At 34.9% G+C, this 24,208-nt stretch overlaps 1 protein-coding gene and 4 pseudogenes across 1 annotated transcript; 3 read left to right on the top strand and 2 right to left on the bottom strand.

Moving 5' to 3' along the window:
- Positions 1–42: 42 nt before the first annotated feature.
- On the bottom strand, positions 43–5,039 carry LOC120180395 (annotated as a pseudogene).
- Positions 5,040–6,899: 1,860 nt separating this feature from the next.
- LOC120180358 lies at positions 6,900–8,325 on the top strand (annotated as a pseudogene).
- A 2,114-nt stretch (positions 8,326–10,439) lies between these two features.
- LOC120180366 lies at positions 10,440–12,065 on the bottom strand (annotated as a pseudogene).
- A 1,682-nt stretch (positions 12,066–13,747) lies between these two features.
- LOC120180385 lies at positions 13,748–14,628 on the top strand (annotated as a pseudogene).
- Positions 14,629–20,707: 6,079 nt separating this feature from the next.
- Positions 20,708–22,324, top strand: LOC120180353. The gene is made up of 3 exons (XM_039185694.1): positions 20,708–20,916; positions 21,463–21,531; positions 21,983–22,324. Exons 1-3 carry the CDS (start codon positions 20,740–20,742, stop codon positions 22,190–22,192), a joined length of 456 nt encoding a protein of 151 aa, XP_039041625.1. The 5' UTR covers positions 20,708–20,739; the 3' UTR covers positions 22,193–22,324.
- The last annotated feature ends 1,884 nt before the right edge of the window (positions 22,325–24,208 follow it).

Below are 24,208 nucleotides of genomic sequence, written 5' to 3' on the forward strand. Positions count from 1 at the left end.
TCATATTTTTAAATTGTAAAACAGGAAGTTTGAGCAGATACATTCATGAAATCTCTAAAGGTTAATGTTTTCAACACGGACACCACAAATGTTAAATTTTTACATATTATTACAAAGCCGCCTAAATTGAGCTCAATTTTGGCATCCCACAATTGCAACACGAAAAAAAAAATGTTGTGGCAAGCATAATCACTTTTCTACAAACTTTTACCCTGACCGGCTTAGATGTTGTTGGAGCTGAAAACATAGCTTTGACATTTGAGAGAGCAATTTGCATTGTTGTTCTCGTGATGTTACCTGTGATATCGGTTCTCGAAGTAGCTGAGTGAGCTGAGAGCACAACATCGAAGCATCTTGATTGTTTGAACATGAATTGGCTATAAGTTCAATCAGTTGAAAGCTTTGGTCTTGAGCCAAAGATGGTTGGGAAGGGGCTGGGGGAACAAGAAAAGGGTGTTGAAGTAGCTCAGGAATCCGCCACCTCTTGTTACGGTCCCATGCAAGACATTTCTTCATGATATCAAGAAGCCATGGGTTAGAAATCGGTTCATATATGATCGTGTGGTTTGGGTCGGTTATAACTTTGAACTTGGACCAGAAGGTCTTGTATTCCGCAAATGGAGTCCTCCCATAAACCATTTGATAAAGTATGCACCCAAGGGACCATATATCAGAAGGTCGGCCACATTTTATCGTATTTCCGTTTGCATCACTCTCATTGCACATGAATGCCTCAGGCGACATGTAACTCAGAGTTCCCACCTGCATTCGTAGTTTTAGATGTTGATTGAATAAAATGAAAGTGCATTAACTACCAAAGCGACAAAGAAGGTTTAAATGTTGATTGATAAAAGTGATAGAAGGCTAAATCTGAATTTGAAGAGAAACAATCGAGTATTGAATACCTGTGAATCCCTTTGGATGTTGGTTGTATCGCTCATTATGGCTTTGGCAATACCAAAATCAATAAGTTTTAGAGAGCCTTTGACAAGAAGAAAATTAGCAGGCTTTAAGTCGGAGTGCACGATACGTTCCTCATGTATAGTGTTACAGCTTGAAGTATTTGCTGCAAATTGCTCACCAAACTAAAGTGAATATTCAACTTTTTTACATAAAATTAATTATGTAAGATGAAGCTAAGACTCATGAATGGTACACAATTTTAAAAAAGGTAAACATATTGAGGATTATGACTATAGGAGCATAAATATCTAACTTGTACTAATATTTTGCTTTCATTTTTTCTGAAAGTATAGAAATATTAATTGGGAAAGAACTCCTAGATTTTTCTTAAAGTGACCCTTGGAACAATGGTAGGTTTCCATTATGACATGAAGTCACCAATTCAAGCAGCCAAAACAGATGCAACTGAAAACAAGGGCATGGAATCCAAATCTAACACTCACCTGTCTCAGCAGTGTTGCTTGCTCACTCACCTTCTCTAGAACCTGCTATGCAGGGACCTCTGCAAAATTTTGCCCACTTGCCCTACATATAATTTTCATTCTCCTCTATGCCTGTCCTTACTGAATTTACTAGTTTTCCCCTTGATGCCCTTGGTTATATAAATAAGCAGTAGTATTTTGAAAACTATTGAATGCAGGAAAATGTTATCACAGTAAGCACTTAACTTGTATTATCGTATCAAGTTTATTTGAGACAACTAAACATATTTTTGCATGTTTAAACACTTTATTGATTTTGTCTATCAACTCCTCGTTGCAATTCCTTTTTAGAAATTTGAATTTAGAGCTTCAAAACTTTATCCTGCAAAATCTCAATTTTTACCAAAGTAAATAAGTTGTTTTTCAGAATCCTCATTAGATCAAACTTCAGCTTTCTGGACTGTATGGAACTTAAAAACCGAAAGAGAAAAATCACCTTATCTCATGTGCTCGTCGGCTATAAGTTTGCAGGAAAAATATCAAAGATAAATGGGGTGAACTTAAAAAAGAGAGAATTTGTATGCCCCAAATAAGAAGCGGGGAAATAGCCAACAAAATTAAAGGGAACGTTAAATAAGCAAACACAGAGAAAAGGAGACAACCAGGCTAAATGGTTAGCCTCGACATAGAAATGGTTATTTAGGTGGATTGCCATTAGAGAAGCCCGGCATGAATGATAACAACTATCAAGTTTCAAATTAGCTTTAAAATGCTCTTAGAATTACTAAATATAATTTGAAAAAGTTATCGATATCATTAGCAAAGACCAACACAGATTCAAAGTAAGGGATAGCTTTAAAACCTGCCAGTAAAATCGAAGCCAGTTCTCATCTATAGTCTGATTAGAGCTATTCATTTCCTTCCATTTCTGGGATAGCATGTGAGCCAAATCAATTTCTCCATATTCGAGTACCATGTATAGATAGCCATCATCCTTGACTCTGCCATCTTTATTTGACATGCAGCCATTCATCACTTCTCGGAGCAGATTCTTATCTGTCACCTAATATCAAGAACGACTACTATCAACAAGAAAGCGGACAAGATATAACATCAACGTTCAAGTCATTTATCATTAAAGAAAAAAAGTACAAATGATAAGCATTCTTGCCAAACAAGATCTACTTTTACAAGCAAGGGTGCTATAAGAAATTTTTACTATGGTCACTGTGGAACACTTGACCCTATGAGTTATAAAACTTATCTCAGTGGTGACAGACCCCCTCCAGGGTCCCCACCATCCTGAGAACATATCAAGCAAACAACTTCAACGACCATAAAACTTTCCAAATAATCATAACTGTAGAAAACAAGACAGATAAGTTCCATAACATATGAAATTAGTCTGCAAAATCAACCACTCAATTTTCCCCACAATATCACTAGCCACTACACCATAGAGTAAAGAGTTAAAGCCCCTCGTAAAAACATTTTAGTTTAGCATGAAACATTGACCAGCATGATTGTTTAACAGTTTGTGCTGTTGGGTGGAAGGAGGTACCTCATAGTCTATTAAGTTGATAATGTTGTTCTTTCCCTTCAACCTGTTTAAATATTCGATTTCCTGACAAAACCCATATGCACTAGCATAGTCACGACCTTTGAGCTTGATTTTCTTGAGTGCATATATTGTACAATCTGATGAAATGACTTTGTGGACCTCACTGCTTCCTCCACTACCTATCTTACCAAGCCTTTGGTACAGCTTTCCATTAACTTTGAAAAACAAGTCAGGATCATAATTCCGTTTACGAGGTGCTGATGTTCCTTTACTACTTGTAACCTTCCCTTGCTTCTCTGCTTTAGAAGGCACTAACTTTACATCTGAATTCAAGTCTTTTGACAATGGAGATTGAGATCGTATATTAGTAACACCACCTATAGATTTTTGCCCTTTGATTGACTTATCATTCTGAGGACAAGAATCTTTTGGAAGTTCATTTCGGGTCACCAAGATTCCTTCTTGCCTTTTGGACAAGTCAAGTTCATTGACCTCCAGTTGGGAACTATTACCAGAGGTAGAAGCCTGAGCTTCTTGATCAGCTAGCATTCTGCTCATTTCCTTCTCTGAAGGGAATTCTTGCTGCAACACATTCCCTTGATTTAGAAATTGAAGATTCGCATCAAAATCTCCCAGGGGTTCTTTTGAGACTTGAGAAACTCCTTCATGGGAACAAGAACAGTAAGTTGTCGGGTTTAGCATTGGAGCTGAACTGGAATGGATAATGTTGTGGTAGCACACGATGACCCCACAACTGAAGATTGAGTGACGGGTTGCCCCAAAAAGTTTCTTAAATGATGTATCTGATCTTGTACAATAGTAGTTCTTTTTGCCAAAGAAGAGATCTCACCATCAGACTTCAAATTGATTTCAGAGTCTGGGTTTTGGAAGGGTTGGTGCTTTGACTCGTTCTTGACAACTGTTGACGACTCTACTTGATTGACTGCATTCCACTCCATTTCTGTCAAGGCAAGAGAATCCATATGAGATGATAAATTCTCCAGTCCAATTACCATTCCATCATCAGCCCCTGCAGATTTAGAAGGAAGAGAAATGCATCGTAGGGCATAGTGACAAATTCAGGAGCTACTGATAATCAGCTATAATTAAACCATATCCGTCACAATGACACATTGTATGGCAGCAAAGAAAATCCCACAAAAACATAAATCAGCAATTTAAAGAGCATTGTAAAACATATTACCCTGGGAAACTGCATTGTGTTCAGTTAAAAACTGAACCTTTTTCTGACCACCGACATTTAGAGACTGCACATGCAAAGGGATCAGATTATTCTCCTTGGCATCAACCACCTTGTGTTGATCTCGATCCACATCAAATGGATTGAAATTTTCATCAAAGGTTTTGGTGGTAGTTCCCGTGATGGAAGGTGCAGTAATAAATGCATCTTCTTGAGACTCGCCGGCATTAATTTTCTCCTTGACTAATTGGCCATTACTTAACGAAACACAATCCTTAGACTTGTTAGTATCACAATTTACACCCATATTTCTAGAAGCGGCACGCTGGGGAACCACCATTCGTCTTGGCATTATACCATTCGTCTGTATTGTACCTGAAAATCACTCAAAACTTCCAAAATAAACTTACATCTGAACCACTCGCATAATAATCTCGGTAGTTAACAAAATTTATCCGATAACTCATGACAGTCTTAACTGACATCAACTGTAGAATCAATATGAGTAGGACACTAAATTTCTACTTCCCTTAACTGAAACTAAATTGCTTTTAAACCCTATGTAGCTAAAGGAAATTACCCAAAAGAATAGGTAAACAGGAAAAAGAACTAACAACAACTAAATTTTAAATATTAACTAAGCAAAAAATGGGGATCTGGTGTAGAAGAACACTAAATTCGAAGAGAGATGAGATGTGTACCGAGAGATCGATGGCGCTTGAAGGCGGCTTGAACATCACGGATGAAGCCAGGAGGGGACAAAGAGGATGAGGTGGAAGATGACGTGTCCTGATTGGGGATCGAGCGTACCAGATTGCCAGATGGTGGGAGCAGAAGCTTAGCCTCCCTGTCCATGGGCGGATCTCAGCGGCATTTCCGGTCTATGGAGGGGAAGTTCGGTAGAAAGAAAGGAAGTTTGAATGCCTATTTGCCGCTCTCATTTGTCCTTTTTAATGATTAAAATTAAATTAAATTAAATTAAGAGTAAACTACACGTTTAGTACCTAAACTATTACTTTTATCATGTTTAGTATCTAAACTTTCATTGTTTTCAAAATTATTCCTAATGCTTACTTTGTAGTTTTCATAATTATTCCTAATGTTTACTTTGTATTTCATTTTGGTCGTTAAAAACTTAACGGACTGTTGCAGATGTCACTCATATTTTGGTCACTAAAATTTAAATTATTTTAATTTAATTACTTAACTTTCAAATTACTCATAATTTAATCACTCTAACTTTCAAATGTAATTATTTATTTTTATTTTATATTAATAAAATAATAAAAAATTCATGTTACAAAATTATTAATAAAATAAATTAGAGTGATTAAAGCATGAGCAATTTGAAATTTTAGTAGTTAAATGAAAAAAAATTAAATTTGAGTGATCAAAATAGAAGTGAAAAGATGATTGAGTAATAAATGATGTAATTTACTCATAAAAATGTCACATCCAATAGTTCCATTAAGGTTTTAACTATGTGTTACCAAAATAAAAACTAAATTGAAGATTAGGTATAATTTTGAAAAGAAATAAAGTTTAGTTACAAAAAAAATAAAAGTAATAATTTAGATACTAAATTTGTAGTTTACCCGTAAATTAAATATTTCATTGGATGGCCATTGCTATTTTTAAGTTCAGAGAAAGGACGCTTCTGTTTTATTCCGTTTAATAATTTATGTCAGCCCAATTACCTTTTAAACTAAGGCATAAAGCAAATGCCGGGCCAACTCGCTCGAATGGGCTTGAGGCTCACAAATCTAGTAGACCAGTAATACTTGGGAGTATTCTAAGAACTAGTAGTTCCAATTTGTAAAAATAGGGTAAATTATATTCGTGATCATTTTATCTTCAAAGAAATTAGTTTAATTATTGATATTTTAATTTTATTAATTAAATATTTACATGATATTAATCAAGTCATCTTCTTTAACATTTAATAGAAGAATTAATATGATAATTAATAAAATTAGTATAATTATACATTTAGTTTTCAATATTTCTATTTAGTTTAAAGTTTTTTATAAAAAAATAATTTACTTAATTCAATAAATTATCATCCTATAATTGAAGAAAAATAGTTAAAGAAGGATAGGGCTGAAGGGAATCAAGTTGTATTTTGGAGGATGTATTGACATGATAGATTTATATATCTCATATTGTAGATTTATAGTTAATATCAAGAAAAATGAAAATAAAAATGACAAAGAGAAGTCGCAAACCTAAGTCAATTGGAAAATACGAGAACAATTATATCACTAAAATAGATTTAACTATTAGTATATAATTAATGACATTTTCATATATTTTAAAATATAATTAATATAAGATTTAAAATAAAAATGATATAAACAATTATTACTCAAATAAACCTTTGTTAATTGTGCAACATTTTTGCCACGCATACACAATTAAACAAAGCATTTATTGCTTATTAGCCACTTAACATTTCCGATAATTGCATATTTAAACAATTTACTAACAACCTTTGGATTAAGGTTGTATCACTTTGAGGAATTAAATTGTTGGGACCCGCTCTTGTTCGTTTCTTGTTCAGATGATCCAAGTATCTACAATATCAACGGCCAATATTATTTGTAAATCCCAATTGCAAAATAACCCCAAAGCAACTAAAGTCGCTCACTATTCAGTAGACGGAAGGTGCCTATGATATAAGAAGCATGTCTGCAATGGCAGTCTATCTAAGATTCTGATACCTTAGAAAAAGAAAGAGAGAGAGAGCCTATCATTAGTATTATATCTCCTTAGAAATGTCTGGATCAACTCACCAAAGAAAATCCACCATGGAAGCTTACCAAAACCAAAACAATTGGCCTCACAAGATTGACAAACCACCAGCTTGGGCAGTTCTCAAGGGCCTTTTCTTTGGTAAACAGCGACGACAACAACAACAAGAGCTAGTAGAGCAAGAGCCACTACATCAGAAGAAGAAGAAGCAAAAGCAACAACTGGAGCAAGAAACAGGCAAGAAATGCAAGAAGATGAGGTGTTCAGGTTCCATTTGTAGCAACACAAAGGTCATTCAAGGCCTGAAGTTGCTTCCCCTGAAGTTCACAAGAAAAGGGCATCATTCGCTTCAACTGATGCTTCTACCATATCCATGAAAGCTCCTCTGCGTGAACTCAACGGAGTGCCGGTTTCTTCCTCTAATTCTTCACTGCTTTCTGTATCCTCAGTCGCACCAGCCTCCTCGGTCGGTGGTTCTTTTGGAGGAATGCCATTTAGGAGATTCTCCGGCTGTTATGAGTGCAAAATGGTGGTTGATCCTCTCCTCGGAATATCCAAAGACCCCTCCTTTAAGGGCACCATTTATTCTTGCCCTGAATGTGGTGAGATTTTCATGAAAGCTGAGAACTTGGAGCTTCATCAAGCTGTTAGGCATGCAGGTAAAATTTGTTAATTCGCTCCCCTGAAAACCCTGATTTAGCACTAAAAAACCAATTAAAGTTCATCTTTTGTGTATGATCAAACAGTGTCTGAACTGGGTCATGAGGACACAAGCAAGAACATAGTGGAAATCATATTCCAGTCAAGCTGGTTGAAGAAACAAACACCCATCTGCCAAATCGATCGCATCCTTAAAGTCCATAACACCCCCAAAACCATCTCCAGGTTCGAAGAATACCGTGATTCCATCAAATCCAAAGCCACCGAGCTCCCCAAGAAGCACCCACGTTGCATTGCCGACGGTAACGAGCTCCTAAGGTTTCACTGCACCACTTTTGCATGTTCACTCGGCGTCAGCGGTTCCACCAACTTGTGCAACGCGATTCCAAAGTGCAATGTCTGTAGCATTATAAAGAATGGGTTCAAGGTGGCTCAAGAAACCAATGGAAAAGGAATCTTAACAACAGCAACCAGTGGCAAAGCTCATGATAAGGCAACTGGGGTTGAAGATGGGGATTGTGAGAAGAGGGCAATGCTCGTTTGTAGAGTGATCGCGGGAGAGTGAAGAAGAACATGGACGGTAACATGGAGGATTACGACTCAGTTGCCGGGGATGTTGGGGTCTACTCCGATTTGGATGAGCTGTTTGTGTTTAATCCTAGGGCTATTTTGCCTTGTTTTGTTGTTATCTATAGAGGGTTTTAGAATTTGCATGTTTAAATGTAATGTTTGACTAAACAATTAATACTAACAACCGGAGTTTTTTTTTTAATTTGCACATAAAAAAAATACCATAACGCATTGGATGAATTAATTTTGACTGAACTTGAAATTGTTTGAAATATCTGATTTCGAATCCAAATGAAGAAAACAAATTGTAATCAGACAGTTTTTCCAGTCATCGAAGAAGCTAAAAGAATTTTAGTGAATAAAGAATAATGTCAGCCAGTGGCATTGTTTTTATTACATCAATGTCCCGATTCCCATTCCATTTGCTAACGCCAAACTAAGTACAATTGGAAATTGGAATATGGAATAAAACTCTTCTTCATGGATCTGGAACACTGGACAGAGCCTGACGTGTCTGGTCTCTTGGTCATGTTTCTCAAACTACTGTGAATATTACAAAACATAAAATAAAAACCCCGACAAATTTTGGGTTTTTATTACTGCATATAAGAAGACATTACTGAAGATGCTTCTGATTTGCAGTTTGTCTCGACAACTTCTGTTAAATCCTTGATTCAAGATCACCCTGAGAGCAGGAATCAACCCTCATTCTCATCTTCCTGTCCGTACAGTGCTACTTTTTGTGTTAGATGTAGATTAGATCTAAAAAATTTTTGAGAATAGACTCGTATATTAATAATACAAAAAGTTTTAATGATAGAACACATAAAATGTTAGGACGGACACCATTTACAAAATAATAATTAATAAAAAAATTCAGATTTCATATAAGTACATGTCTATCCTCGAAAAGTTATGAATTAGTCACTACCAACATATATTAGAAATGACATAATGCAAAAAAAAAATTAATTAAAAGATGTGTTTGTTATCGCTCTCCAAAAATATTATTGCGTGCATGAATGGTCAAAATTAACTACGGATTTGGCGCCAAACAAAGAGGCATAAAGAATTCGCTCTCATGGCATATATGCATGCTTTGTATAGCTTTTGTTCAGACTTTCAGAGCTTTTCATCAGTTCTACAGTGAAGAAGAGTAAAAAGGAAACAATACCACGTCACGGATGCTTGAAAGAGAAGCTCAAGCACTACTTCATCATGCACTCTACATACAAGGATTCATGTATCTATATGTTCTAATATATTTATGGTGTTATAATCATGTTTAAGATATTTTATATAAAATTTGTTAAATAAATAATTTATATAATGTGATTTTGAAATATTATTATATTTATATCATATTATGTTCATGTTATATAATCATACCGTGTTTAATATTATTATATTTTACATGAAAAATAAAATAAAAACATTGAGAGGAAAAGAAAGCAACGTGACATTGGGGTAAAAGGAAAGAAGGGTATATGTGTGTTTACGACAGTGAAGGCAGCGAGCAACAAGGCAAAACAAAGAAAATTGAGAACTTTGGCAGTGGGTTAATTATCAAACAGTGTGATTTGGAAGGGAAGGTGGGGCTCTTGGCCTGACACCGACAGTTGGTGGAACCCAGCCACATGTTGGTGTTGTTCTCGGCTCATGTCTGCTGGGTCAGGGTCAATGGTTGGACCATCATTTTCACTACTGGGATGGATGGGACCATCTAATCTTTTATTCAGCAAACTCAAGCTTTTCATTTTATTACTAAAATGGAAATCTACAGGTTTTCGCTTTTAGGGATGGATTTTTTTTAGATTACGATTATAACATATAATTGGATGACTTAACGGTGTAATTTCCCATTTTAGATTTTTTATATTTTATCATCTAAAATAAAATCAATTATGATAAAAAGAAACGAGAAAGCTGTCCTGCTCCTTCTATAAGTCAAATTAACAACGGGAAACAGAGAAACGAAAGCATGTCAACCCGCTACCTCATTTGATCAGCGTTTGCAAATCCACCTACGTCTTACATCCGCACTGCAAGCAGAAACAAAATCTGTATCTTTAGGTAAATCCGAACCACCGAAGTTGGACTACGAACTCAAGGTCGGTGAACCAGAAAGTTCGCCTGCTAAGCTGCAATCCCTATCTGCCTTGGTGGGTCAAGTTTTGCAACAACGGTGCAGAAACATTAGACTTCCATGCATATGATTGATGATTGCACTGTAATGGACGCCATTGACGTATTAATTTTGCACGTTATCTTGTATACTCATGGTGGGAATCAAGTACATTTGCACTATCAGTTAGTCTGATCGTTGAATTATTTGGGCTCTGGAGGCATGCACATTCCGGCGAAGGGATTCTGTATAGGAAAGTTTTTCTGTTGAACTTTTTAAGTCGGGGACCATCATCCCTTTGCGATCACTTTCCGCGAGCATTACATTCATTTCATCCTTGAAAGCTTTCCAACTGCAAAGTGAGAACAGATATGTTTTATACATACAAGTAACCAAAGTACATGTTCCACAGCTGCTTAGAAGTAAAGAGGCCTAAAACTATTCCATTTCCTACGATATTTTCAACCGAACACTATCCAAACAGAGTCCAAGTCTAATATACTCTTTCGAGGATGCATGAACTTTATTATTCTTGCCCATAACACAACATGGCTACATTAACAATATGTTTTTACCCCGTAAGTGCAGAAGAACCATAAGTTTGCGTTTATCAGTTTTAATAGTCTTTGCATGTCCACTGAAAAGGAATCTTCGGTGGCCCATCAAAAAATGTGGAAAATTTCCACCCTGGGTTGTCACATACACCTCACTGGACAAGCTTGAAGAATATCCCTATCAAAGAGAAACAGAGGGTTTATAGTCATCTTCAAAGGATAAAATATCAAATAATATCAGTCGAGCAATTTTACTGAGATCGGTCATTTTGGAGGTCCTCTCCCTTCCTTCAAACAAACTCCAAACTTGAAAAATTGCAAGAATGGTAGGACAAATATTTACCTCAGGCGTAGCAAGTTCATCAGGCGTAGCAAGTGATCATGGTAACTGCATACTGCTTGATTCCTGAAATTCATAATCATCAATCCAAAGGAGATTAGTTCACTACTCGTTAGTTTTAAAAAGTTTTGATAGTAAATCGGGAAAGAAAATACAAACCTGGTTGAGCTGAAGGTGATGACATAATCTGCTCCAGAACAGGTGAAAATACTGGTAGGATCATCATATGCGTAACTATAAGAAGTGGGGCATGCAGACTTAAACGTCTTGGAATAATATGTAGGTTGACAACTCGAAGGGTTTCCATACGTCCCTCTGCAACAATATTCAGTCGTGTCTTACACATGCAGGCGTTTCGGCAAGAGATAACCTTCCCGTTGGCCTTGACAGCAAGCTTGGAAGGGCAATTTCACCTCAGGTTGGAGTTACATCCAGCGGTGGAACAATTTCCCTTACCGTTAAACGGTGTAACAGATATCAGCACATTATATCCATCGGCGAGGCTGACATCGTAAAAATAAGAGTAGCAAGCGTAAATTCAGTGAGCGGTGCTGGGGTTTTGCCGGCAGCTCCGCACTAAAGGGTTTCACCACAGTCCCCTGTCTGGCATGGAGCCTTTCCATTGCTGTCGAACTTGCAACTGATTCAACCCCATATGCGACCACTCCATCCGACTGGGGTATTGAAGACAACAGATTGGTGTGGTTTCAATTCAACACCTCCACCGTTAAAGCTTTCACCAGGGGTAATTCCAGGCCAGATAGTTTCCTTGCAGTCGTTCAACTAAATGAAATCAATGTAGGGAAATATTATTACATTATAGTATTAGATTACCTGATGAAAGTATGAGCAGTATGAACAGAAGAGGTGAAAGCAGATCCATCTGTTAAAGATTATTAAGTGAGTCGTTCGAAAATTTTGTAGCGCCATCTTGAACCTGCAGATTCTGTCACATGTTTATGCCTCATTAGCTTATTTTCTTCTGTTGGATAAGAATTTTTCACTAGATTTTCAGCTTAATTTTATTTTGATTTAAATTCCCCTTCGTATAGATTCAATTTAAAATTATTTTAGTTAGCTACAGAGCAGTTGTGAGAATTATTTGTTCAACTTCATTTTAACGTGTTATATGAAATTATCATTTTATCTTTAACTGTATAATGATTAAAAGGGTTAAAAAAATTTAAATCATTATAAACTATCGATACATGATGATATGTGTTATATTTTTTTGTTGATAAATTTCATTGTATTCCCCCCCAAAAAATAGGACATTGCTACAAATAAAAAAGAACTAAAATTAGAAAAGCCTTAACATGAAATAGCCCAATCATTGCAAATGCGAAAATTCAACCCAGCAATCCTTTTATGCTCTGACCCATCAACCTAATTTGGATCACTTCTTCGATGACAAACAAAACATCTTCAGCACGTCTGACCTCTAAATTGTCTATAATTTTTTTCTTCCTATATATAGTATATGAGCGCATTCCAAGCCAGCTTGAAAGGAGAGGTTTCCCTTTGAGATGACGAACAACCCAAGCCAACTCTTCCTCTCCTCCCCTTCTATGCATGCCACACATTTCTAAGATACTTAGGGATACGATCAGAACCATATAAGTTTATGCCAAGCCACTCTAGTCCCTTTGGCCCGTAGCTCCTCCCAGATACAACTAATCTTCTGCAAATTCACTCCAGCAGCAGTTGCAAACAAAGGAAAAGCAACTGTCCTCAGTTTAAATTTGTTTTTAAAAGTCCAGCTAACATTAGTTTTAACACCTGGTTGCCAAAAATCCTCACCTTTGAGGATGTATTCCCTAATCCAAATAAATAATTATAGAAAAATAACTAAATAAAACTAAAAAATAATATGAGAAAATTATTGAAATAAATTATAAAAATAAATAGGGTTTATTTTAATTTAAATAATTCTTTTAGAAATTAAATTGAATAAAAATAAAATCTACAAGATTTAACATGTCATTTATTATTTTTATTGAAATCAGTCGGTTAAATTTATCACATAATGCACTCTTACTGATTAATTTTTTTAACAATATTAATTTTTTTTTTTGATATTTTAGAACATATAAAAAAATAACAACCAATTACAAAAAGTTTATTTTTTAGGATAATGAGTCTTTAAACCCCATAAAATAATATATATATAATATATTATGGTTAAATTATGCTCTAAATCTATATATTATTTGCATATTTGAAATATAGTCTGTCTATTTTTATTTTCAATAATTTAGTCTTATTTTTTGAATTCAAAATTCAAGATCAATTTTTAATGTCATTAAAACTCTATTGTTAAATTTAGGTTCCTTATATAAGTTTTTTTTAGAAGCCAAAATTTCACATTAATAAGTTTAACAATTTTTTTTAATAATGTTAGCTATAGACTTTGATTTTTTAAATCTACAAAATAGAACTTAATCATAAGAAATATAAGTAAGAGAACTAAATGCAAAATATAGAGAGACTAGAGAGACCTGGAGTATATTTTAACTTTTATTTTTCATTCATACACAAAATGAAAGAGGATAAAAGCTAATCCATACCATTCATACTTGAGCGAAGCCAGTCTCAAAGACTCCAAACGGATAAACCACCAAAACATTGAAACCGTCAGATCCAATCCTACACATCTTTCTACCCTCCGATCTTTATCCAACAACACACATGAAAAAAGCCCGCCCCTCGATATTATTGGCGCACTCAAAAAACCACAACAAAGAAGAGAGAGAGAAGGCCCCGGAGGAGAAACTCTTTACTTCATTCATTTTCTAGAATCTTCTCGAAGGCGATGGCTGAGACAACCACAACCGAGTGATCCACTGGCACAGTCAAATGGTTCAGTGCCAAGAAGTGTTTCGGTTTCACTGCTCCGGCCAGCGGAGGCGACGACCTTTTCGTCCACCAGACCTCTATTCTTTCCGAAGGTTTTCGTACCTTATCTGATAACCAACCCGTTGAGTTCTCCGTTGATATCGGTGAAGATGGTCGAGCAAAGGCAGTTGATGTAACTCCTATGGCCCGATCTCACCGCCCTCCCCGCGGTGGAAGAGGAGAGTATTTTGGCGGCAGAGGAAGGGATGGTGGTTACAGGAGAGGAGGTTATGGCGGCGGAGGTAGTGGCGCGTGTTATAATTGTGGGAAGACAGGGCATTTAGCGAGGGAATGTTATCAAGGTGGTGGAAGATCGAGATACAGCGGTGGGCGTGGAGATGATGGTGGAAGTAGAGGAGGCAGTGATGATGGGCAAGGAGGAGTACGAGGGGGTGGGGGACGATGTTTTAGCTGTGGAGATGAAGGCCATTTTGCAAGGGATTGCCCTAACAAATGATTGACAAAACGAAATCGGAGATTCCTATATACTTTGTTAGCATTTCTTTCACAGTGTGTTGCAAAGGGGTTTATGAGCAAAAGAACAAGAAATTCAAAAGCTATTTATTTTTTCCGATCTGTTCCCACTTTTTTTTCCCGATTCCGAGTCATCTGGTAACGTTGCATAATGTATTCTCTTATTTTTATTATCCATTATTTTTCTTTTCATCCTTAATTCTGACTCTCTACATTTACATGTTTCGGGGGAAGTTGTCTTTTCCTTATTACTTTTAGTGTTATAATTAAATACAAATTACATTAGAGGTCATTAAAATACGTTTAAATAATTATTTTGATAATTAAATTTTAAAAATTAATAAACAATATTAATGTTCACACAAAAAGTATTAATTAAATTTACCGAATCATTTTAAAATAACCATTTCAATATTATAATAAATATATGCTTTTTTAAAGATCCTCAACATTTATATATTGAAACATTGATAATATCCTGGACATTCTCTCTCTCTCTCTCTCTCTCTCGTTGTCATGGATAATTGTACCACTGAAAGGTACATGAAGAAAAAGAAAACAATGGTGAGATTTGCGGTTGGTTGTTAGTTGCTTGAGGGCCTTAAAGTCCTTATCTTAGTTTATAACATTTGAGAGGTTGATATTTAATTATATGGTCTTAATCTCAAAGGTTACCCAATCTTTTCGCCTTTAATATTTCTTGGTGGGTCCAAACTTGGAAGTGGACTGTTTGAGGCATGCATTCCAAGATTGTGAAGTATTTTGTTTTAGTATATGAAACAATAATCTTTTTTAATCACATTTAATATTTTTATTTATCAAATTAAAAAATATTTCTTTTATATTAAATTAATGTTTAAAGCCAAAACATTAATATATGTTAATCAGGCATTCGTTTAATAAAAAATTGAAAGAAAAAAAAAACAAATTTTAAGTTCAACTTCTCCTTTGAAGATCATGTGTGTTGAGATTTTATTTTAAGTTTAATTCACCAATATGATGGTCCTTTCAAAATATTCCAAGTTCAATTGTAAGTTGATTCTTCACAATCTGTTATGGGCTAGTATAGTATAATTTTTTTTTAAATTTTGTGGGGAAAAATATGTGAGTGTATTTCTAAAAGGTTTTTTGAATATTTTTTAAAGTTTGATTTGAGATTTAAAAGTTTAATATTGATATTAAAATGTGATTTGAGATGATAAATGATTATGTTAGAAATAATTTTTGTCTTTCCATTAAACTTTTGTTCTTTTCTATTCTATCAAATCTTTCTCTATTTTTTCAAAAACGCAATATTATAAATATAATTTGTAATTTTAAATTATATTTAGTTTATTAAATAATATTATAATATAAAAAGAATATGTAAAGATACATGTATATTTTTTTATAGTTTGAGAAAATAATAAATTAAAATCAATTAAACCTTACGAACTCGACTAACTCGAAGTTTTTGAGTAATCGTTCCAATGCTCATCCCTTGTTTGTGATATTAATGAAGCATCAAAATCATTAGTTACAGGCCCGTCATGGGAAGTTAGCAGTGTCTGAGAGAATTAATGAAAAAGCCAAATTAGCATGGAAGTAAGATAAAACATGAATTATTGCAAGAGGCAAGTTGCGAAGGTCATATCATTTGGAACATCCGAAAGCTCCAAAAAAGGGAGTAAACCCAAAGATCTTACTACCGGTTTCAAGATTAGTTCAAATGGTTTGGGAGTCGAAATGTATTTCAGGTCTGCAGTCATGAAGGGCATTGCACAAATTCCCAACGGTTTAAACCTGAAATACATTCTTCACATCCCCAAGCCAATCGCTTTAAAACACTAATGAAACACATATTGCTGAAACATCATTAAGGTAAAGAAGTTTGAGAGTACATACAAGCATCTCTGCTATGTAGAGGTCTAAAATTGTCTGTTCCACAGGCAATCTATTAACATTAATATCCTTACTCTTAATAAGAGGACATCAGATAATAACCGTGTATGCACAAGAAATATGCTGTGCTGCAGTTAGCCACCGCAGCAAGAGCCACAGGCAGGAAGGGAACCTGAAATATATACCAGAAAGAATAATCTTTTAGCAGACGATTAAATTTATAAAAATAAAGAGGAACAGGCATCACCGAAGCGTGATTCGACATCGATCGGCGCGAATCGGCGCTTGAAATCACCGCTGCGAACACCACCCGCATTTCAGTTTTATGCGTTTTCCGATCGATCCGATGACCGTCGCTCTTCACAGCCTTTCTCATCGAGTTCCCCAGCTCCGTGCGACCAAACCCGACCAGGTTCGTCGCCCCACCGTTGCCCGTTCGTCGTCCGCCGTGGTAAGCGTTGAGTTATAATATTTAATTCATTTTCTTCGTGTTTTGGCTAGTGTTTGGAATGTTTTTGGATTTATTATTGTGTCGTGTTTTCGTTTGGAGTAATCGACCACCAAAAACTGCCTACGTGGTGCATGTGGGGCTTGTTTGGTTTAGGGAAATTTCCAAAACCGGGTCGACCCAACCCATCTGGTCCGGTCCAGTCACTGAGTCAACTGATTGACTTTAACTGAGTCAACTCATTAACCGGTGACTTGTCTGACCGTTGACTTTGAGCGGTCTGACCGTTGACTTTGACCGAAAAAGTCTAATTTTCTGAAAAGCCTTATTTTATGTTTTTCGACGTTTTGAGTCCGAATCTGAAGTTCGTTTTACCAAATTTGCACTCGGTATGCCATTTTTCAATGTTTTATCTTCAAATTCAATTTGGTTTCTCATTTAAGTTCATTTTCTGACATAAATTCGTTTGTTATATATCCAAGGAATTATTGGACATTGAATTAAAATTCAAGGACGATCAAATGGTAAATGCATGAATGGAAATAATTGGTCCATTAGAGTAGTTAACTATCTTTGGACTCATACGGAAATTGGATTAAGGACAGAACACCGTATAAGACTTTAACGGCTCGAAAAAGAAATTGGTAAGACTGATCGGAAACAAATCTCAGTTCAATGAATAAATCAGTAAATCAATTAATCTCAAAACGCATAAATTTTGATTAATCTCAATAAAGATTAAATGATGGAAATATTTGGATAAGAAATTACCAATAATAACACTATAGTGTACAATTACGAAAATACCCTTGTACTGAAAAATGACCCAGATATCTCCTAATGGTGAAAATAACCTCCAGTGATCAAATGAACAAAGTACTATGAACTCTAAAGGAACTATAATACTTTCAAGCCTAAGTTATCCGAAGTAATGCCACTGACATAATTGAATGAAATGACGATAATGCCCTTAAAGTGTAAAAAGGAATATAGATTACGATAATGGAGATGACTTAAGAACTTATATCATGATCCATTGGAATCTTGGAATCACCGATTAAACTCATGATTTATTTGGAATGCCCCTGAAGTGTAATATGATTCGAAGCACGTCCCAGCCCTAGAATAACTAATACTCTCAGCTCTGAAATGAACAAATCAACATCGAATACCTATATGACTATATTATATAACCAAGTTAATCGAAATAGAAGTACAATATGTATTTGAATTTCGGAAACGATAAAACTACTCTAGAAACTCTGAAGTGATCGGGGTAGACATGACTACTAAATGACCTAAGTAATTTCAATGACTTAGGATTAAGTGAGTGACTTGGATAAGTCTGGAAATGCTGATAAACTTAAATGATGTATCGTCCCTAAGGGTTATGAACCACAAATCAAGCACATCGATATTTCCTGATATCGTTGAAATGTAGAAATGAAATAAAGACCATTGGAATATATGTTCGTCTCCATAAGACCCACTCAGCGGTGATTCTGAAGATGATCAATGGACACAAGTTGTATGTATTAAAAAGTGAATACTCTAGAAGTGCAAATATTTGACTGGTTGACAGATATCATTGATGGGATTTGTACAGTTCAAGTTAACTCGATATTCTTATAGATCAACACAAATCATAAATGCCCTAATCTTCGTTTCTCCCTTATCAGCTCAAATTACCAAGAATTCTCTAAGAAACTAATGCCCAAAATGCCTCTAATTTCCTGAATAATGGAATAACTCCTATAATATCTGAAAACACAAGTAACTTAGATGCAAATGATTCTGAATACCTTTCTGATTTCATAGTGCCTCCGAAAATATATGAATATCATATGATCCTGATAAATCACGTTTTGAATAACTGATGATCCTATCAGCTAATGAACTCTTTCGATAGTGAGTCTTACTTCCGGCATTCTATTAGTATACTGAAGATCCGTGTTTTCCCTGCCCGATAAGATTATCATATACCATCGAATAATATTTGGAATCTCTAGTGTGTTCCCTGACCACACATATATTTTCTCTTATTTCTGTTCTGATCTCTGATCATTGCTCTGATTTACTGATTGAAATTATTTTTATATGGCGTACTCTGGGACTCTGGTATGACTGAAGACTCTGACAGATTTAGTTGCTGCTGGTAATTCCTTTTATAAGTTAAGTACTGATTGGTAATTCCTATCTCTGGCAGGTTTAATCGTTGTTGGTAAATCCTTGAATAGGTTCAATATTGATTGGTAATTCCTTATGGACCTAAGGCGACCCTTGAGTAGGCTCTGCGGCCCCGAGAATCTTCCTTGGGTAGGGTATTAGGCCCCAAGATGCTCCCTTAGGTTATGCAGTTATGGGGAACTGCATATGGCGTTCGGTTGGAGGGATTACTATGGTTTTTGAAAAATACGTTTTAAACTGCTATTGTTTTAAAAAGATCTATACCTTTTCACTGGTTTTGTGGGAACACACTAGACACCTTATTTTGATCTCCTGAAGTCAGTCATCCGCAACATTTCCTTTGAACTAAAAGCTTATTATCTTTTACTATCTGAGATATCAGTGGGACCTCAGCTCAACATAAAAGTATGTAAATGTCTGAATCAATAAGGAAATATATGCTTATATGTTATCTACATGCATTTCAGCATCATTTGGTAGTACTGTATTACTGAGCTTTCCAAAGCTCACTCTGTTACTCACCTTTTCAGGTTAAAAGGATTGAACCAATGTAGCTATCAACATAAGTATGAGAGTTCCACCGGCGTTGCTTGCTGAGTACGTTGCATGTGATTAGGGGCATGTAGATTGTATTTCGTTTTTATATCCGAGTCTGGAATCTGTTTTATTTCTGAATATTGTTACATTTTACTTTTGTGTTTATAAATTGTTTTATGATTGTACATGTTTTAACAAAAATTGATTTTCTGGGATTTTTACGGTGGGTCGCTCCGATAACCCTAATGTCACACCTCGGTCACCCATATCGGTCCGAGGGGTTACATTATTAACTACCCCATTGACTTCTTGGACTAAGTTACAATCTTCCACCAGAGTAGAATTGTTTGACCCTTTCATCTTGGTCCACAATCTTAAGGGATCAGCCTTAATTACCACAATATCTCCCTCAACCAATAAGACAAGATAAATATAGTGGCAGTTATTAGACGATCCACCCCATATAAACAAGTAGGCTAGCCTACATACAAAGAAACATTAGCATTTACAATAACATAAAGAACATTAATAAACTCAGAGAATTTCATACTTACAGCTCTGTTCTGTGAAGAAATTCCACTGACTAGAACATCTGTAGGTAACTCATCAATTTTGCAATATACCTAGCGGTATATCACGGTCTCCCATGGCAACATACAAGATTTATCATCCGAGTATCGTCATAAAACAAATAAAAGTTAAGCAACCACAAACCTCAAGTCGATTGTGAGCATGCACACGAAACAATGCTTTGAGCTTTCCCCTTCTGCACAAGAGTTAAAGCTAAAAAATCGGATATTTGAATCAAAATGGTCAATGAATTGGTAAGACTTACCGCAAAAGCCGATGGATAATTTAGTAAATAAGGTGTCTTCACCAAATTTGCAGTTTTAAACATAAACCTTTAGACACAAATTTCAAAAGAAAAAGGGAGAGAAGAGAAACCATCTAACCAACATGTTGATTATAATTCATAGGACGCTGCTTTGCTCCCTTCTTACAATTTAGGTCCTTCTGAGATGAAACTTTTGAAGGGGCCTCTAGTAGGCCTAAAGCCCATTTCTAGAAGCCCATTAAATATGGCGAAACCTTAAACCAGACTAATGCAAGCGAGCTAAGAGCAGGAGCACCGAGTCAGAGTAAAGAACCAAGAGGAAAGAAATAAAAGGGATGAGAGGAATTGGAGGGCCTTTGCTTACCATAGGGGATCTGCTTAGCGACGTTGGGGAAGAATCCGGTGAAGCGCTGGAACACCATCCCCGCCGTGATGCCACTCTTCCACCACAATCACTTCTTGATTCCGTTGATGCCTCGTCTCAATCCTTGGACCTCATCAAACTCTTCCAGGTTCCTTTCTTGTTCCTCATTTACAATATCATAGGAAAACCCAAATTGGAGAATCTTTTAATTCCTTCTATCTCTCTCTTTTTCTAATTTTTTTTTTAATTTTGTTTTAACAAAATTTTATTGCTTGAACCAAGTTGAGTTGTTGAAAATTTTAGCATTTGATTTCCAGAGTAAAATGGCTAAAATTAATTAGGGTGTTTTTCTTCCTTTAATTCGTTGAAACTGTATATTTTTTGTTGTTGCTGATGTTCCCCTATACATTTTTTTCCTCATATAAATCACCCTAGTGTTAAATCATAGGCCATTTCATTTCAAACTCTACTATACATGATGGGAAAACAAATACACAACCAAGTTATGTTCATTATTGCCTTTTGATTTGATTTTTAAGTATTTTTGTAGCTTTGATTATCATATGGGATGGTTCAATACATCTTCATGATTTGTGCTGGTAAATGCTTGAAATGAGCACAATATGTGTGTGTGTGTGTGTTTTTGGGAGAGCTTGTTTCTTTGCTATGTCAGACGCTTAGTGGTTTCATTCAGGAAAACTTCGAGAAATTGAACAAGGCACTCGAGGGTTCAGATCATTCATGGACAGCTCTAACTTTAGAGGTAATTAGATAATCTCTTTTAAAGCATGTATAGAACAGCTTCCCATTGATTATTTTCAGCTGTTCCCTTTGCAACTTTTGTCGTGCATTAGCCTGAGTATATATTCGTACTGGAATCTGTTAGGGAGCCTTATTCCTTTAACTAGAAACATTTCTCCAATTTGGGCATCGATTCTTTGATTTTAGCTCTTGTTCAAGCATCCTGCATTCTCAGTTTTGTTTCGACAATTTCCATTCAAGAGGTTATTTTATCTATGCTACGTGTGTGTGTGTGTGTGTGTCGAATATGAAAACGTGTCCAACATTAAGTATTTTCAATTCTTTTACATTTTCCCACAGTATCTGGATATGTGTCTGATATGGATATTGAAAGTTCAAAAGAGCCGAGGAGTCGGACCATTATAGATTTCGATCATTCTAACTGTTAACACACTACCCTCTGTTTACTCCAGCTATGCACAGCCCTGGAAACTGCAAACAAGTTGGTTCAATCCACCGACACAAATGTTGGATTGCTGTCAGAGAAGGTGAGGGAACTTGAGAGGATTATAAAGAGGGGAGATTCTGCAGTTACGGCAGCCAGAGCCATCTCCATCTCTTTAAAGCAAGGAGGAGGATCGTCTGTTGCTAGTCAAGACCGAGAAATATCCAGGTCTCCCTAATAACATTTAAGAGTCATAGACCTTGTTTTCCACTTCTTTGGAAAAGGTCCCAAAATGATCCCGTAAGAAGAAATTCCAACCTTTTCCAAATGAACTTTTGAAGGTATATATGCATTATTGTGCATTTGGTCTGATAGAGTTTGTTTGCAATTTGTGGTAGAGCCTGCTAGACCCCTTCATACACTGGGCCTGAAATCGCAATAATCCAACTTGAAGCTTTGGACGCTGATGTTGAACTCTTAACGTTCCATTTGGTTCCTTTTCCTTTCAATTTGAACATTTCTTTAACAAGAAAATCAGGGTCTTTGTTAACATAATTTAATCCCTAAACGATGCTTATAAAACTACATGAAAACCTCATTCATTCTTTTTCTAAGATCAAATATATGTTATAACGTGGTTTCATTCTCTGAAAGCAAAGACAAATTATATTACCGTCATCGCCCTCCATTTACACCTCTAATGTCCCAACTTAATTATCAGTGACGCAGAGCCACATCAAAAGTATTTTATGCTATACTTAACAGGTAATATAAAATAATGATCTTTTAACTCCCGAGGGATTCTACGCGCACGCTTGACTATTCTAGAACCAGTAATTTTCAATAATCTATCTAGCAATATCTGAACTAATACTTCTAATTAGATAATCATATGTTTAAATTTAATAACCTTAATTAAGGTGAAAATTTTTGGATTTTAAATGCACGGGGGAACTGCACTTGGTTTAAAGATGTGCTTAATCGTATTATAAAAATAAAATTAAGATTAAAAAACTAAAGAGGCAATTGTCGTAACCGGTTTTCGTCCGGGCACGAATTTTACTTGGCGAGAAAAATAATGTAGATAAAAAAAAATTTTGATTTAAAAATAATTTGAGAGTCGCCATCGGCCTTTTGGGTCAGGTAGGTCGAATACCTAAAAATCATCCTTTAAAAGAGTTTTTAAGAAAACATCGATTAAAAGATAAACTGATCTGCGTTTTAACCAAAAATTCGTTCTTTTTAATAATAAAAAGGGATTCGTGGTCGGTTACGTTTAGGGAAGGATTAGCACCCCTACAACGCCCAAAATTGGTACTTTTTAATTATAAATTGTCTCTATTATTAGAAATTTAAAAATTCAAAATATATTTAATTTATAATCCTATTATTTCAAAATTATAATTATGAAAAAAATATATATTAATTTATATATATTTATAAATAAAATATTTATTTATTTAGAAATATCAGAAAAGGACTTCTAGGTGCCTTAAGACAGCTCTTTTCCTCGATATTAAAAAATAAATAAATAATTAAAACAATTAATATATAATTTATAAAATAGGATATTTATTTATTTAAAAATATCAGAAAATAGACATCCAGTTGTTTTAAGATTGCCCTTTCTTAATATTGAAAAATAAATAAATATTAAAACATGATTAAAATAAGTTAAAAGTAATTAAATAAGATTTTAATAAATAAAATAAATATTATAAAATATATATATTTATGGCTAAATAATAATAATAGTAATAATAATTAAAAGTAAACATATAAAATTAACATATAATGAACAAAATTAAAACTATATATTTAAAATAAATAAAACTTGTAAAAAATAAATAAAAATTGAAATTAGTGACTAAATTATAACCTAATAGAATTAAATACATAAATCATAATTATTTAAAATTTCAGTGACTAAATATGTTATTCTACCTTTTATTAATTTAGTGACTAGATTAAAATTATATCAAATTCGTATATCAAATTAAAAGAAATTAAAACATGTTATTCAGGGTTTAAAATATTAATTAATAAAGTTACGAGGACTAAATCGGTTATTTTAATTAAAATATATATATTAATGTTAATGACTAATTTATAAATTAAATAAAATTAAGAGATCAAATTAAAAAGTTCATAATTTGATTTCAGTGACTATAATGGGAAATTACAAAACAACTGGGCTACGGACAAGGTTTGTCCTTTTATTAATTACACACAGACCCCTCCCCAAAACGGCATC

The sequence above is a fragment of the Hibiscus syriacus genome, unplaced genomic scaffold (genome assembly GCF_006381635.1).
Source record: "Hibiscus syriacus cultivar Baekdansim isolate YM2019G1 unplaced genomic scaffold, ASM638163v2 tig00112495_pilon, whole genome shotgun sequence".
Taxonomy (NCBI): Eukaryota; Viridiplantae; Streptophyta; class Magnoliopsida; order Malvales; family Malvaceae; genus Hibiscus; species Hibiscus syriacus.